Source organism: Balaenoptera borealis (genome assembly GCF_965194805.1).
Source record: "Balaenoptera borealis genome assembly, chromosome: 19".
Taxonomy (NCBI): domain Eukaryota; kingdom Metazoa; phylum Chordata; class Mammalia; order Artiodactyla; family Balaenopteridae; genus Balaenoptera; species Balaenoptera borealis.
The window spans coordinates 11,536,207-11,553,504 of NC_138878.1; the positions used below are offsets into that span (position 1 = coordinate 11,536,207).

Consider the following 17,298-nt stretch of genomic DNA (forward strand, 5'->3'; position numbering starts at 1 on the left):
TGGCTGTGTTGGGTCTTCATTTCTATGCGAGGGCTTTCTCTAGCTGCGGCGAGTGGGGGCCACTCTTCATCGCGGTGCGCGGGCCTCTCACTGTCGCGGCCTCTCTTGTTGCGGAGCACAAACTCCAGACGCACAGGCTCAGTAGTTGTGGCTCTCGGGCTTAGTTGCTCCGCGGCATGTGGGATCTTCCCGGACCAGGGCTCGAACCCGTGTCCCCTGCATTGGCAGGCAGACTCTCAACCACTGCGCCACCAGGGAAGCCCTCCTCTGCCATCTTGATCCTGTCTCCCAGAATCTTTCAGGAAGGTTTGAATTTCAGTTAAGGTATAGGTTCTGATGTTTCTACTTTGTGATTCTCTCCTGTTACCTTAATCTTATGCGTTGTTACTGGATGTTTGTGGATGACGTCCCTGTGAGCCCTCTTTGTAAGTGGCTGCTCTCCTCTCCAGGGTGCCCAGCTGACCTCGCTGGGGCTGGGGTCTGCTTCCACTAGCACAGTACTCACAGGGTCTTTGGGAACACCTCCTTGGCCTCCGGAGTGGAACATAAGAGCCTGGCATGCTGGTGTGCGGCAGCACAGGACGCTTCGTTGGAGGTTCTGAGTTTATCAAGGAGCTGGTGCACCTCTGCAGGGTTCTTAGGAGAAGCTGGCACCAGATGTTTAGGACGTTCATATTGGCCTATTAATTTTTTAGCAACATTTCACCAGGGATTGGACCCATGATATATCCCATTGGGTAAGGGGAGGAAGAGCCATAGCAGAGTCAAGTGGTGACACAGAGACCCGATGCCTCCACCGTATTACCCCTTTCATGGTGCCATTGGTGCTATTTCACTTGTCTGGGTCAGGACACATAGTCCAGGCATGACCCACCGACTCAGTGGTCACAGGTAGGGTCTCCTGTTATTTGGGATACCTGTCTTTTAGATGGATGCCTCAGTGGTCAAAAGCTTAAGCCAGGCACCTGCATTACAATTTAAAAAAATTCAACAGTCAGGTGCTTATACTACAGTTATCTTGTTACCGATTTCTAATTTGATTCTGTTGTGGTCAGGGAACACTCTGTACGATTTCAATCCTTCTAAACAAGACTTGTATGGCCCAGCATATATCTATTCTGTTGAATGTGCTATGTGCATTTGAAAAGAATGTATATTCCACAGCTATTAGTGGAAAAAAAAAATTTTTTTTTTTTTTTTGTCTGTGCTATGTGCCATGTGGGATCTTAGTTCCCTAACCAGGGATCAAACCTGTGTCCCGTACAGTGGGAGTGTGGAGTCTTAACCACTGGACTACCAGGGAAGTCCTGGTGAAATAGTCTATCAACGTCAGATCAAGGTGGTTAATAGTGGTGTTCATATTTTATATATCTTGATTGAATTTTTGTCTAGTTCTATCAATTGCTGAGAGAAGATGTTAAAATCTTCAACTATGCTTGTGGGTTTGTCTTGTCTTTCTTTAAATGTGTCCATTTTTGCTTTATCTATTTGGAAGCTCTGTTACTAGGCACATACATGTTTGTCTCCCCAAATTAACCCCATTATGATTACTCTTTAGTAATACTCTGTCCTGAAGTCTGTTTTATCTGATAGTAATATTACTCTCCAAGCTTCTTATGTTTACCAGTTATGAAATATTTTTTCCATCCACTTACATATCCATCTGTCTTTACATTAAAAGCATGATTCTTACAGAACATATAGTTTGGCCTTGCTATTTTTTTTTATCCATTAGACAATTTCTGCCTTTCATTAATATGACTGAACTTTAGGTCTACCATCATACTACTTGTTTTGTTTGTCCCTCCCCCCTTTTTGTTCCTTTCTTCTTTCTTGCCTTCTTTTTGGGTTAAAAATGTTCTTAAGAGTTCCATTTTAATTTATCTATTAGCTTTTTAGATATACTTCTTTCCATAATTTTTTCAGTGGTTGATCTAGATTACAATATACCTGAACTTTTCATAGTCTTAGTGTTGTATCACGTCATGTACCTTGAGCAAATTCCTTAGCCTCTCTGAACCTCAGTTTCCTTTATAAACAAAAATAAACAACTTGTCTCATGGATTATTTGGCTATTGAACGAGCTAACGCATATGAAGCAAATAGTATGCTTTCAAGAGCAGAATAAGCAAGGAAATACCTTTGTACCATCATCACTAACAGCAGTGCTGTTGTTATTACTGATACCAACCAGGGTTCTTAGCCTTCCCTAATCAATAGAAATTGACTAGAGGCCAGACAAGAAATTCAGGCAAGGCTTTATTGGGGCCCCTGCTGCATCAGGGGGCAGCGAAAACTAGTAACAGGTTCCCTTGCTCACTCCCCGATTGGGGGCGAGCTGGTTCTATGTGGGGTGAAGGTAGGGGTGTGTCCAGGGGTCAGGCCAGAGGGGTGGCTTAGGTGTTTTGCCCCCCCTTTGGTGGTGCTGAGTGCAGGGGGCATGTGCAGTACTCTGCTTTTGCTCCCAACACCCTGTTTTTGCTCCCAGCTCTTCAGAAGTGGCAGTCGGGTTGTTGTTTTTTTTTTTTTTGTCTTTTTGTATCTTTTGTCCATAATTTGCCCCCAACTGCACATGCATGCAGTTATTTTTAGTCCCTTATAGTTTCTTCGTATTTTGTTGCTCAAGGAGATGTTTGTCCAGGTGTAAGCACTGCAGCAAAAAGTCCCAGGTCCCAGCCTGTCTCATTCCCCCCGAGAGACTCTACACCCTTAAGGGGTGTACTCTTAAGGGGTAAGGGGCCGAAGATCTCTCCTTCTGAAGCTTCTTCCTGCTGGACAGGGGCCACAGACCCTAGCTTACCCTAGAGGTGTAGAAGTCCCTTGCTGACTCTTCCAAGGACCTGTAGGGACCTTGGCCACTCTCCGCTGGAATGGGTTGAATTTCTTGAACCATCACAAGCCTTACTTCAAACTGTTGGAGCCTAGAAGACACAAACTTAACCAAAAGGTTAAACAAGGGCTAAAAAGGAAAAGAACAATAGCCATTAAAGGGCCTAGAAAGGGAAGGAACCAGGGTAACTTTGGGAGGGCTTCCTTAACTGTTGACCAGACAGGGGAGGTGATGTCACCCCTGCCAAGAAGCCATTCTGCTTGGGTGTATATTTTTGTTAATCTCAGGGTTAAAGTTTAACATGATTCTCTAATTTTAGAATGGAAGGTCTGGACCTATTGGTCCCAGGTCTGCTTCTTGGACTGAAAAGTCTTAGTCACAGGTTTACAGCAGTAGGGAAGACAACGGAGCGCTAGGCGAAATACAGCATAAATCAGCATGACTGAAAAGAAAAGGGTTATGAGAAAATGAAAACCTCCTGCCAGAAAGTTTTTTATACCCTGTGGGATCGAAGAGAACAAACTAGAGAACCAGTTTTCAATTTCCCCGCCCATGCTGAATAGCAAGGATTGGTGGTTAATTGTCCACTGAAGCCAGGTGGCTTGTCGAATTTTCTCAGTGTTGGTTTCTACCTGGGAAGAGGTGTTGATGTATGTGCAACAAGAAGTACTGGCAGTTGCACATACCAATCCTTGTTCTGCCAATAGATAATCGAGGGTCAATTGTTTGTCAAGTACCACCTTGGCCAGGGAATCTAGACTTGTTTTGGTTTTTGAACCATTTCTGTGAGATGTAAAATCTCAGCCCCGTATTTTACAGGGGGATTTTTTGCATTTAAAAGTCCTCTTTCTTTCCAGATACCATGGACATGTAAAACAAGGCAGGCATATTTTGAGCCTGTGTATATATTTATACTTTTTTCTTTCCCTAACTTTAAGGCTCAAGTTAGGGCTATTAGCTCAGCCCTCTGGGCTTGTTAGGTAGCAAAGGTTTTGCTTCTATAACAGTATGAGCGCTCACAATAGCATAATCTGCCCTCCTGACTCTGTCTTTAACAAAACTACTGCCATTAGTAAACCATTCTCCCTCAGGGTTTTCTACGGCCTGGTCTGTTAAATTAGGCCTACAGGCATAAACCTGGTCACAGTTTTCCAGGCAGGAATGTGTTAGCTTTGGGCTTTCAGTGGGCATCAGTGTAGCCGGGTTAAGGATGTGGCACGTTTTGAGGTTACCTTCGGGGAGTCAAGGAGTAAAGCCCAGTACTTAGTAAGGCAGCCTCCAGTTAACCAATGGTGGCCTTTAATCTCCAGAATCCCTTGTCCTTGATGAGGGGTCTGGACTTCCAGTGGCTGTCCAAAGGTAAGCTTGTCAGCGTCTTCCACTGATAAAGCAGTGGCAGTTACCACCTGGAGGCAGCCAGGCCAGCCTTGGGCCATGGAATCTAGAAAACAGATTTTCTAGATTTGGAAAAATCTGGAAAAAGTTTGGAAAAATAGCCTATAGGCTGATGAACTTCTCCTAGCTTTTGTACAAGGACCCCCAGAGCTGTCCCCTGATTTTCAGCTCTGTACAAGATAAATGGCTTTTTAAAATTGGGGAGACCTAGAACAGGAGCTCTGGTGAGGGCCTGTTTGATATTATTAAAAGCCTTTTCTTGTTCCCCAGTCCAAAGTAATGCTTCTGTTATCTGGGCCTTTCGTGGCTTCATACAGAGGCTTAGCCATTAGTCAGAATCCTGGAATTCAAATTGTGCAAAATCCTGCCATGCCGAAGAAAGTATGAAGTTTTTTTTGTTCTTTTTTTTTTTTGTCTTTGGGGCACTGAGGCCTAATATAGCTTACTTTCTATCTGGAGATAACTGTCTACTTCCAGGGTTTATAATATATCCCAGATATTTAACTTGTTGCTTTGAGATTTGTGCTTTTTTTCTTGGGAGATCCTGTAGCCCCGGGCCCCAAGGAAATTAAGGACTTCAATGGTATTCTGATCTGAGGCCTCCATGGTGGAGCTACATATTAATATGTCATCTACATACTGTAGGATAGCCCCTTCTTTTAGGTGTATTTCCCTTAGTCCTTTTCCTAGGGCCTGGGCAAACAAGTGGGCTGTCCTGAAACCCCTGAGGCAGTACTGTCCAGGTATATTGTTGCATTTGGCCTGAGTGGGGGTTAGTCCACTCAAAGGCACAGATACTGAGATGAGGGATGAATTGTGATGCACAAGAATCCATCCTTGAGGTCAAGGACAGTAAACCATTTGGCATCTCCAGGAATCTGGACTAATATAAGGATGAGCCATAAGGGGATGTATAGGGATCCCTACATCATTTACTGCTCTAAGGTCTTGTACCATTTGATATTCCCCATTTGGCTTAACAACTGGCAAAATAGGGGTAATGCACAGAGACCAGGGCACTAAGAGGCCACGCTTTAGGAATTTATCTATGAGGGGTTGCAAACCCTTTTTTGCTTCAACTTTATGGGATACTGTCTCTTGTTAGGATAAGTGACTTCTGGCTTAAGGCTAATTTTTACAGGTTGGACGTTTATAGCCTTCTCAGGGATTCCTTTGTCCCAAACTGCAGGGTTTACTGTGTGTAGAATATGGCTGGGAATAGGGCTTTGTTCTTCCAGCTGATTTGTCTTAGAGTCAAGAAAAGGGGCTGCTCGGCGCCTCCTAATCGTAATATGGCTCCAAGGGAGCCTAGAAAGTCTCTTTCCACTAGTGGGGTAGGACACTCAGGCACAACTTAAAAGACATGTGAAATTAAATGCTGTTCAAATTGGCAAGTGAGAGGCCCAGTAAAATAACAGGTGTGAGGCTTTCCATCGACACCAGTCACTGTACAACTTTTGGAAAGCGGCCCAGTATGAGAGATCAAGACAGAGTAAGTGGCTCCTGTATCAATTATAAAATTGATTTTCTTACCTGCCATGTCAAGGACCACCTGGGACTACTCGATAGAGATAGACATCTCATGAAGGGGAGCCGCCAGAGTCCCTGGGCCTCCTCAGTCGTCTAGCATGGCCATCTCGGGAGTGGGAGCCCCCCTTCCGCTTCGGAACTGGGGACAGTCCCATTTCCAATGACCTGTTCGTTTGCAGACTGGGCATGGACCAGGGGCTCTTTTTGGCACTTTTGGGCCCAGTGGTCAGTTGACTTACATTTGAAGCATTTCCCCTTGCTGGTTTTGTCTCCAGGTGGATGGTTAAATTTCCTTGGCCCCCTTGGGTTGCCCTGAGGTCATAAGGCGTGGCTGACAGCTATGGCCATTGGTTTAGCATAAGCCCTGGTCTGCCTGTTTTCACATTGAGTTCTCTCTTCCTCCTCAGCTTGGTCTCAATTATTAAATACCCCGAAGGCCGCCTCTAGGAGTTGGGCATCAGGGTTTGTGTGCCTAATTGTAACTTTTGGAGCTTTTGCCAGGGGCAGACTGGCTGATAAAATGTTGTCCAAGTAGGGATTGGCCCTCTGGAGTAGATGGATCAATATTAGTAAATTTTCTAAAAGCCTCCACAAGATATCCCTGAAAGAGAGCTGGATTTTCGTTTCCTTCTTGGGTCACTCCTTTAACCTTTTCATAGTTAACTGGCTTTTTGATGTACTTTCTCATCCCTTCTAACACACATTGGATCATTTGCTTCCTGGTTTCTGTTCCCTCCTGGGAATTATAATTCCAGCAGGGCTCCTGATTTGGGACTGTCTCCCCACCCATACCAAAATGTTTGGTTTGGTCCCTGGCAAGCTGGATTATGACTATCTGGACATCCTTCCAAGTTAAATCAAAGGTCAGAGTTAGGGCCTGAAACCCTCCAGCAAACTTACTAGGGTCTTCAGAAAATCGGCCCAGTCTGTTTGCATTGGGCTAAACTGGTTATAGAGAAGGGCACATGTACTCTGATTGTCCCTTCACCGTTTGCCACTTCCCTAAGAGGGCATATTTTCCCGATCCTGGGTGATAAGAAGTTCCACTACAAGTTACCCCAGAGGGACTAGTCTCTTCTTTCTGGGGTAACGGAGGGCATAAAGGGACATAGGGAGGTGAAGTTGGGGACCGGTCAGAGGGATCTGGGGAAGTAGGTGGCTCGGGAGAGGCAGGTGGCTCTGGAAAAGCAGGGGACACTTGGTTCCCCCCTGAGAGCTGGGGAAGGTTAAAAGGGGATCATCTGAAATGTCAGGAGTGCTTTCTGATTCCACAGGCTTTTGATTATAGGAGCTGCATAGAGCAGGGTTTTGGTAAAGGGTCATGAAGGCTTGAACATAGGGAACCTCAGTCCATTTTCCCATCTGTGACAGTAGAAATCCAGTTGCAAGATGGTATTATAATTTAGAGACCCATTTCAGACCATTTTTCTCCATCCCCCCAACTTATATAAAGGCCAGGTAGTGTTATGGTAGAGTTTAAGTTTTTCCCTTTTCTTATTTGAAATGGCTTGGATATTCAATGAATTCCTATCATGTAACTTAATTTAGTTTCAAGTTACCAAAATTTGGAGGGACTATTTTAGATGGACATTTCCAAAACATAATTATTCCTATAGAGTTTACCAAAAAGCTCTTATCTCAGTTACATTTACTTAAAAGTTTAATCATATCAGGTTATTTTCCCTGTTGGCAAATTTCATAACAATGTGCACTTATTGACTTCCAGTAACCCTAGGTACAATAAAAGTATTATATGTAATGTTGACGACTCTAAAGACAGGTCTGTATTAATTAAACCCACAAACTTAAGCTAGCTTTAATACCAGATATTAATTCAATATTGAATATTTCCCAGATCACATGAACCTGAAAAGTATTCTGGTGAGTTTTTTAAAAATTATTTCTGAGAATGTATTTAGGTGCTTACTTTCTGTTAAGCCAATTAAATACAACTCATTTACAAGTTAGTTTTTACATAAAGACAGACAGAACCAGAGACCTCATGGTTTTCCCGCTTGAATTTAAAAAGGCCTCTCTTTTTTCTCCTCAGTCTGGGGGACTACAGATGGATCAGGTAGTTCCTGAGAGCCCAGGCAGAATAGCTACATTGCAAAGGCAGAGGAGAGAAATGCAAGCGCCTCTCTTTTCTTTTTTGCTCTTTAAAATCCCACCAAGTAACCCAAGGCTGGAGTCTCAGGTAATGTGGGCTATATTTGCATTTCAAGGCTTAAATGCTCCATCGTGCCCACAATTTCAGCAGACTTGCAGGAGCAGCTGGACAGACAAAACTACATAAGACAAAGATACCAATGACAAAAACTTAAAGACACAAACAAGAAGTTTTCAGGATAAAGGGGACGAGAGTGCAGTTATAAGGATCAATGGAGAAGTAAAGGGAAAAGACTGAAAAAGAGAAAGAGACAGCAAGAAAATAAAGGTGGTAATACTGGGACGATAGCACTTCCAGCCAGTACACAATATGAGGTTTGAACCTCAATCACTCATAAGTCTCCCATCAAGAAGAGCCTGCTGGACCAGCATCTGCACGGTGTGAGGCGAGCCTCTCCCACCTCTGCTTGTCACCCGTCAAGGTGAGCCACTGCCGGCCAGAGGGAGCAGGTCTCACAAGCTGGGAGGAGTGATGCTGTAGCTGCCCAACGTCCACTCTCTCGGAAGGACAGAAGTAGGAGAGGACGGAGAAAGGAGAAGTAGAGAGATTCCAGGAGAGGGAAAGGGACAAAGGGGAGGGGAAAGCGTTGCCTGAATGAGGGTACTGAGGCCCCCAGGGGCCAGGAAGGCAGACTTACCAAATGTGGTGATGCTGAAACAAGAGGTTCGGGTGGCCACTTGTCGCCCACAGGGAAGCTGCATTCGGTGGTCCTGGAGGCGCCCGGATCCTCTCCCTGGAACAACGGGGGACAAGTGCCCCACGCTGGGTGCCACTAAGTCTGATACAGAACAGGGTTCTTGGCCTTCCCCAATCAATAGGGGCAAGACAAGAAATTCAGGCAAGGCTTTACTGGGGCCCCTGCTGCAGCAGGAGGGAGCGAGAACAAGTAACAGGTTCCCTTTCTCGCTCCATAAAGGGGGGGCAAGCTGGTTCCTTATATGGGGTGAGGGCAGCAGTGTGTGTCCAGGGGTCAGGCCGGAGGGGAGGCTTAGGTGGCCTGCCCCCGCTTTGGTGGTGTTGAGTGCAGCGGGCATGCGCAGTACTCTACTTTTGCTCCCGACACCCTGTTTTTGCTCCCAGCTCTTCAGAAGTGGCAGTTGGGTTTGGTTTGGTTTTGTCTTTTTGTATCTTGTTGTCCATAATTTGCCCCAACTGTGCATGCACACAGTTTTTAGTCCCTTATAATTTCTTTGTATTTTGTTGCTCCAGGAGACGTTTGTCCAGGTGTAAGCACTGCAGCAAAGGGTCCCAGGTCCCAGCTTGTCTCACTATTATTACCACTACTACTACTAGTCTGGTGGCAGGTGCTGTTGCTATTGTTGTTGTTTGACCTCCTGAGGCCACAGGGGAGCCATACTGACATCCTCACCAGCTTGACCCCCTTGAGGTCACGTTTTTCCACCCATTCCTCTAGGTGGCCTGCTCCATCGATGACAGTTTTTGTCTCAGCAGGGCAACCCTCAGCTGCCTCTTCCTTATCCAGGCTCAGCCATCCTGTGCCTACCCTTCAGGCTGCTCTTGTATCCAGAAGAGCCAAATCAGCCGATCAGAGCCAGGCCCGCCCGTAGGCTGGTCCTCATCACAAAGCCTGGCTTGTTTTCAACATTACACCGTCTGTTGCTCTGAGCAAAATAATCTGAGGCCACAGTCCCACAGGCCTCCTGCTATCTTCAAATGCATACTTCCCGCATGACAGGACTCCCCGTATCTCAGGGGGCAGCCTCTGCTCAGCCCTGGTGTCTCTTCATCTCCCTAAGAGATATCAAACCCCACCTGCTGCCCCAAGTTTTCTCACTTTCAGTAATGGCCTCAGCGACCTGCAGGGACACAGAATAACTTCCTCTTCCCACATTCAGCATCAACCAGACAAAGGAGAAGTGCTAATGTCAGCTCCACCCCCAAACAACCTACATGAACTACTGTGTGTTTTTCAAGGCATGGAATACCACAGTTCTGAGGTGGGCATAGGTAGTCCTCAGGGGTCCGGATGGGCTGGAGGCAGGAGGAATAGGGCAAATACCAGAAGACACTAGGAAGGCAGAAGGAAGTGAACCTGGATCCTGGCAAGATGGTTTCTCACTAATTGCCAACAATCAGTAACGGGAGGAAACACTGCTTACTCTGAAGTTTTGTTGACAGCAGTCAGATGGGAGCTATGAACTGGCAGAACGCCATCTCTTAGGCTTCTCTTCCTGAGAGGGGGTTTCTGCTTCTGGGCAGCTCTACCCAAATTCTCCTCCCAGTTAGTATCAAGCTCATTTACTTTTTAAAAAGCAGATGATGGTACTCCTTATTTAAGACCCTACTATGGCTTCTCATTTTTCTCACAGGGACAGGCCCAGCCCATACCTGCATTTCCAGCTTCAGGGAATCTATCCTCTGCCTGGGTTGTCTGTCTGCTCCTGGGATGCACTGCTAATAAGTAAATGCCCCAAGGGCAGGAGCCCTCTTTCATAGTATAATCTTGTTCACCAGCGTGTCCCCAAAAGCCCACAGTGCCTGCTCCCTTGTTGGTGCTTACAATGTCTTTTTGGAATGAATGAATGTCCCCTCATCTGCTGCCATGATTAGTGTCAGCAGCCATGGTCCAGATGTCTCATGGGGTTTTATGCTCCCTTAAGTTCTTCAGTACCCATCTCTGGGTTCTTTCACGTGAGTCCCTAAAATTTTTATATGTTTTGGCTTGTTAGTTGCATTTTGTTTAACATTCTGACAGTCCTTATAAAACCGAGAAAGGTGGGTTCTACATTACTAAAACATGTGTCACACATGAAATGATTCAATGTGTGTGTCTGAGGCAGAAGGAGAGCGAAGACCTGAGGAGAAGACGGTCACTAACATCCAGCTGAGGTCTGGAAAAGAGAGCAGAGGGATCCCAGCCATGGTTCCCTGACTGTTCAGCAGGATGAGCTATGGGAGTTTCCTTCTCCAAAACACCGGAGAACACACCGGATGAAGTCGGAAGACTGTCGAGTGGAGACCAGGTCCCAAGAGTCCACTGTACTTTGGCCAGCAGGATTTGATGTGACAATCAGGTAAGGGGTTGAGCCACACACGGCCTGGGGATGGCACAGGGCTCTATGTAGGTCACTCAGCTGAAGAGATGAAGATGGACTGTGGGCGAGAGTAGTGAATGTGACAGGGGAGACAGCAGGGGTGGCTGGAACTAAACCTCCAGCACCCCACAAAGCCCCCGCCTCCTGAGGGGGACCCAGTGTCTCACATTTCCACGTCTTTGCGAGCTTTGTGCCTCCTGCCTATGGTGCTGTCACCTTATGCCCCATTTGACTAGTCCTGAGACTTAGCAACAGTAGAGTGACACCAATTCCATTTAGCCACACTGGATTTATACCAAGAAGATGTTCCCAACTTTAGATTTATAGAGCATAAAACAATGCGGAAAAGTTAAAATACTTAAGCACTCTAGTTATGAAAAAGATATCTATGGAAATGGAAAGAAAATGTCTAATTAAAATCAGTGGAGTGAAGACTTCCTTGGTGGCGCAGTGGTTAAGAATCTGCCTGCCAATGCAGGGGACATGGGTTCGAGCCCTGGTTTGGGAAGATCCCACATTCCGCGGAGCAACTAAGCCCGTGCGCCACAACTACTGAGCCTGCGCTCTAGAGCCCACGAGCCACAACTACTGAGCCCACGTGCCACAACTACTGAAGCCCGCGAACCTAGAACCCATGCTCCGCAACAAGAGAAGCCACTGCAGTGAGAACCCTGTGCACCGCAACAAAGAGTAGCCCCCACTTGCAGCAACTAGAGAAAGCCCGTGTGCAGCAACGAAGACCCAACACAGCCAAAAAAAAAAAAAAAAAAAAAAAAAAAAAAAAATCAGTGGAGTGAAGACGTCACGGGGTCAAGTACAGTGGGCATGGGTTTTGGGGTCAGACAAGTAGAATTTGTTGTGCAAACTGTCCCGCCTTTTGGCCTGCACCTCACCAGTGAAATGACAACTTGCCTTCTAGCTTGCTGTAAGGTTGATGAAATAAAGTCATATGTCCAGGCTATAAGAACTCGTCTTCAGGAGTTTCCTCTAAGACCACTTCTGTATATGAGGATTACAAGGCACTTTTTAAAAAAAATTATGAGTTCTGATCTGGATTTCTAAGGCCTTGGGAGCAAACAGCTCATGAAAGAACAGTCACCCCTATGGTCATTTGTTTAATTGTAAAGGTGTTTATGTTGAATTTTCTCAAAGCATTTGTAATTTGCTAATTTAGAGTAATAATAACCTTGGCATTCCCTGCATTTTTTTCATTGGTTTTTCTGTCTTTACTAGTCTTTTTTTTTTTTTGTATTAAAGGTTCCATCATGTTAACAAGGAATGTCAAATACGTGTTTTAGCTGAGAACACAGGCTCAAGACTACAACACAGCCATGAAAGCTGGAGCGGAACACGGCAGCTGGCCACTGTACAGAGTAAGGGAACTGCCTGATGTCATGCTATGTTAACTCATGTTAGTTAACTGTGTCCACTTAAATGGGTTATGTTGGTATTCCAGAATAAACAAATGTTAGAGACTAAGGAATGCATGAAAAATTTTCCATTGAAATTAATGTTAATTATATTTTTGACTTTGGAGAATTCTACTCTCCAGGCCCATAAAATCATATACAAATTCACATAAACACAACATTTTTAGATTTTTATTTTACAAAATTTGGTGTACACACACACACACACACAGGCACGCACACACACTTTTTCTCTCCCCCCTCCCCCCATCTGTCTTGGTGGCATTTACCCCTAAACGCTCTTTCCCATGGAATACTGTCCAGCTGTGGTATATCTTTACCACAGTTTATTCAATCATTCCCTTACTGATGGTCATTCACATTGTTTCCTTTTTTTGCCCTTACCAAAAAATACAATATACATTGATAAACACATAGTCTTAGGTACTGGCACTTTATTTTTTTTCCTAGGGATGGATTCCCAGAAGTGAGTCTGCTGGGTTGAAGAGTAGAGTTGGCCCTTGAATAACACAGGGGTTAAAGGCACGGATCTTCAGTGTAGTCGAAAACCCAAGTATAAAGTCAGTCCTCCATATCCAAGGTTCTGCATCTACAGATTCAACCAACCGTGGATTGTGTAGGACTGTAGCACTTACTGAAAAAAATCCGTGTATAAGCGGACCTGCGCATATTAAACTGGTGCTGTTCAAGAGTCAACTGCATGTGTGTTCTTAACGTTAAAAGACAGAGTCACAATTATTTCCAAGGAGGTTGTCACAATTTGTATTTCTAACAGCAGTGTAGGAAGTTAACCTCTTCCCTTGCTTCCTTGCCATTAGTATAGATAAGATGACAATTTAGAAAGACAAAGACTTACTGGACTATGGATATTCTGATAAATTTGTTCAGAAAAATCATTCACGTTCATATACAGTCATAGCACATCAATACTCTTCAAAAACAAAAGAAAAAAAGGCCAGTTACAGTGGCCATTTACAATTCTAATGCATGATTTGTGATGGATAAGGAAAGGAACTGGTGAATTTGAAATCAAGCCTAAAATGGAATCTTTGAGCTAATTATGCAAAAATAAGAAATTTTTTTAGGTTAATAATCAATATATGGGGACATCACTAAAGTCTAATTTATGAAGTGTTTGTGAGCCTTTAAAGCAAAGTTGTAACTTACACTAAGTCAGGTTCCAAAGGGAAATGCTTTTGGTTGATGATAATGAAACTCATGGAAGAAATGCCTCCTTTTAAACAGAATTCTGCAAAAATTTATTTCTAAAGTGGACTAAGCACATGGAAAATTTAAAAAGCAATATAAGACATTTATTGACAGTTTCTTAAATTATTTTTCCTCTGAAGTCTCTGAAATTTAACACTTGAACGACATATGCATCCTATTTTTTGCAAGACAATTTATAAAACATTAAGAGCAATAGGGAAACACCCAAAAATACATGTAGTTTCTGGGTTATACAATATTTTGGTAAAAGACATGCATTTGCATTTGTATGTAAATATCCCAGTGGAAAATAACAAGAGCATGATGGGTGTGGTTATTCTTTACACAGCCCATTTATTCCGTGGTGCACAGTGAGTGATAAAACCCACATCTGCTGCCTTTCACTCTCTTCAATCTCTCTCAATTATCTCACACTTGCATATTTATGTCAATAATACTTCTAGGAAATCTTCAGCAAACCCAGAAGGTTAAAACTTCAACAACATTGTCTTCTGTTGACTGAAGAGGCAGCTCAATAACAATGGTCATACCAACTTATACATGCCAGCAAGGAGGAGGAGAAAACATACGCTACATGATATGAAAATCTGTTACGTGTTTCATTTGGAATGCATACTGGATTGTAAAGGTACTGAAAAACACATGTTCAGTATGGAAAATCATGTTTGATGTGTCCTAATTTGATTATCAAGACAAGAATTTCAAACTCTTAGTGTCTGTTAAATTTACATGTGCAGATCTAAAATATACATTTTTTTTTTTTTTTGTGGCATATTCTCGCACATAACCACTGAATTCCTAGGGTACTCTCTCTAGCTCCTTTATGCTGCTTGCTGCCAGAATATTTCATTATTGAATGAATTATTCAAGATTTTAAAAAACTCACTGTAATACAGCTAAGTATGTCTATTTACAATTGGATATATTCTGATATGTATTCTTTAGTTAGGTATCATATACCTATCAATCAGTACAATATTGTTCTTAGGGGACCTCATTTTTATACATTTTTGAGTTGACAGATTGTATCTCAGTATGAGTTCCCATGTTCCTTCAGCACCTTCGCGAGGCTTCTCCCCATTGGAAGGGTTCTCCACAGTACAACCTGGCTGCAGTCTCAGGGTTTATCCCCGGTATGAACCCTCTGATGGACACTGAGTCGGGACTTCCTGCTGAAGGCCTTCCCACATTCAGAACACTCATATGGTTTCTCTCCTGTGTGGATTCGCAAATGTAATCTAAGAGTTGACCTCTGGCTGAATGTTTTGCCGCATTCAGTACATTCATAGGGTTTTTCTCCGGTATGAGTTCTCATATGTATAATGAGTTGTGAGTTCTGGATAAAGGATTTTCCACATTCACTGCACTCATAGCGTTTCTCCCCTGTGTGAATTTTCTGGTGTATAATGAGGTTTGATTTCTTGAAGAAGGTTTTGGCGCATTCATTACACTCATAGGGTCGTTCTCCAGTATGAATTCTCTGGTGTGTAGTAAGTTCAAATTTCTGGGCAAAGGTCTTGCCACATTCACTGCATTCGTAGGGCTTCTTCTCCATATGTGCTCGCTGGTGTACAATGAGGTTTGACTGGTGGGTGAAAGCTTTTCCACATTCAAGACATTCAAAGGGTTTCTCCCCAGTATGGATTCTCTGATGTTTAATGAGGTTTGCCTTATGGGAGAAGGTTTTCTTACACACATTACATTCATAAGGTTTTTCTCCAGTATGTATTCTCTTATGACTAATAAGGAGTGATTTAAATGAGAACGCCTTGTCACAATAATTACAGATAAAAGGTTGCACCAAATTTCTGATTTTCTGGTGTTTAAAAATGCCTTCTTTATGGCTGAAGGCTTTTCCACTTCTATTATATTCAGAGTATTCCACTCCAGTATGGGTTTTCTCTTGCTTCAGATAGAGGAGTGCTTTTCCAAATCCGTTACAGTCGTCGTCTTTCTTTCTTATATAGCTTCTATCGCTAGTAAGTAAGTCTGAATTATATCTCAAAGTTTTTTCATATAAGTCATATTTATAGGGTACTTGTCTTAAAGAAACAAAGTCTGTGCTAAGATTAAATGTTTTTCCAAAGAGATTATCTCTTTCTTCAATTGGGGTTTGGTTCTTAAAGATTATAAATGGCCTTGCCTGCTCATCTGGGTTTCTGTGGTCCCTCTCCATCTGGTCATCAGCCTTCCATACCTCTAGGAAAGAGCACATGAAATACTCTGTCAACCCTTTCACCACAATGTTACGGAATGTGAAGACTCCACAAATGTTCCATTGTAGGGCTGCCTCTTTAGTTTGGGACACAGTCTTCCAGTATAAAAAAGTCCCCAGTTCCAAGTTTTCCTAGCTCTTAAACTCTGAAGGAAAAGACAAAGCCTGTGGCAAAATGGACACAAATAGCACTGCCAGATTATAAAACGGCCTTAAAAGTGGGTGAAGGGAAATAAATAAAAACAAATGATGTGAGAAGGCTGGCAATTCCAGAGACAAAGGCGATTTGGTGTCCTCAAGGACACCAGTTGGTACAGACCAAGAAAATGAGATGTTAAGGGAAAAAACCCAGGCAGATCTAAGTTGAGCAGCCAACACTGAGACTCTGAATTACTGTGGTCGGATGACCACCTCACCTACATGCTCGAGGCTCCTTCCCCTTTTCTCTCCTTTTTTCATCTGCATCAATAACATCCTAAAGGCAACCTTTCTCACAGGTTTGCAGAGAGAACCCTATGCAGAGCTCCAAATCTCCCAAGTAGAACTTTTCCAAGTGGAAGGCAAAATCCAGAAATTCAGAGATTCTGTAGGAAATATAAAATGGATCTAAGATCTTTTTGACAGAATTGCTCACTGCTACTGCTGGTTGCACTACTTTTTCTATCAAAGTTGTTGGAGAGAGTAAGTGTTTCCATCACTGTATCCTGTATTTCTCCTTTTCACGTGTTTAATTTCTTCCTCAAACCAATCTCGTCTCTGCTTTTATTTGAAGGAATCTTAAGGATCAAATTTACCTGGCTTCAAGCTATGCTTTAAGAACCTTTACTCTGATCTCTGTATTACTGGTATTCCTGACTCTTGTGATCCTGCTGCCATTTGTGTCACTCTTGTACTGAAAAATCTGTATTTTCCTTGAGGCTACTAAACCAATTCCCATGACCTAAAATATAGAAGTCACCATTCTGGCTAAGTGAGAATACTAATGAAAGAGGAACTAATCACAGAACAAAGGTTTAAAACATGTTAGGCAAGAATCAAGGCTTGAGTGTGAGAGGTGAATAGCTATAGAAATTAAACAGGAAAAACATTAAGCAGCGAGAGACTGATATTTGGAGGTATGACTCAGGATATGAGGTGCACAAGTCATCTGTTCTCAGCTACCTCTAAAGGTTTAGGGATTTGAAAAATAGATTCCTAAAAAATATTTCAAAGATACCAACCCATTCATAATCTCTAGGATATTACTTCCACTGGCTTCTATCTGATTCTCCTTCCGACCTTCCACATCTTCCCTAGAAAGTTGTGAACTGGAAATTCTAACTGTGGTATCCATAACTCTTCTCACTGATCCAACATGAAAATCTGGTTTGATAATATCAGAGAACTTGATAATGGAACACAGCTCCTAACTGCTTGGACTTCAGAAAGCCTGAAAATAAAGA

At 43.4% G+C, this 17,298-nt stretch overlaps 1 protein-coding gene across 3 annotated transcripts in view; it reads right to left on the reverse strand.

Annotated features, from left to right (window-relative positions):
- Positions 1 to 12,592: 12,592 nt before the first annotated feature.
- Positions 12,593 to 17,298, reverse strand: part of ZFP1 (ZFP1 zinc finger protein) — a 62,840-nt gene continuing 58,134 nt past the window's right edge. Inside the window, exons 4-5 of one of the 3 annotated variants that reach the window (XR_014237292.1) lie at positions 17,077 to 17,285; positions 15,705 to 15,840 (exon numbers count right to left, since the gene is read on the reverse strand). Coding sequence is in view for 2 of the 3 variants with exons in the window: in XM_082366373.1 (XP_082222499.1) it covers positions 14,759 to 15,840 (1,082 nt within the window). In the remaining variant the exon portion in view is untranslated. Of the gene's footprint in view, positions 15,841 to 17,076; positions 17,286 to 17,298 lie in introns of all 3 variants that reach the window. The other 2 variants (XM_082366373.1, XM_082366374.1) reach the window with 2 other exon arrangements.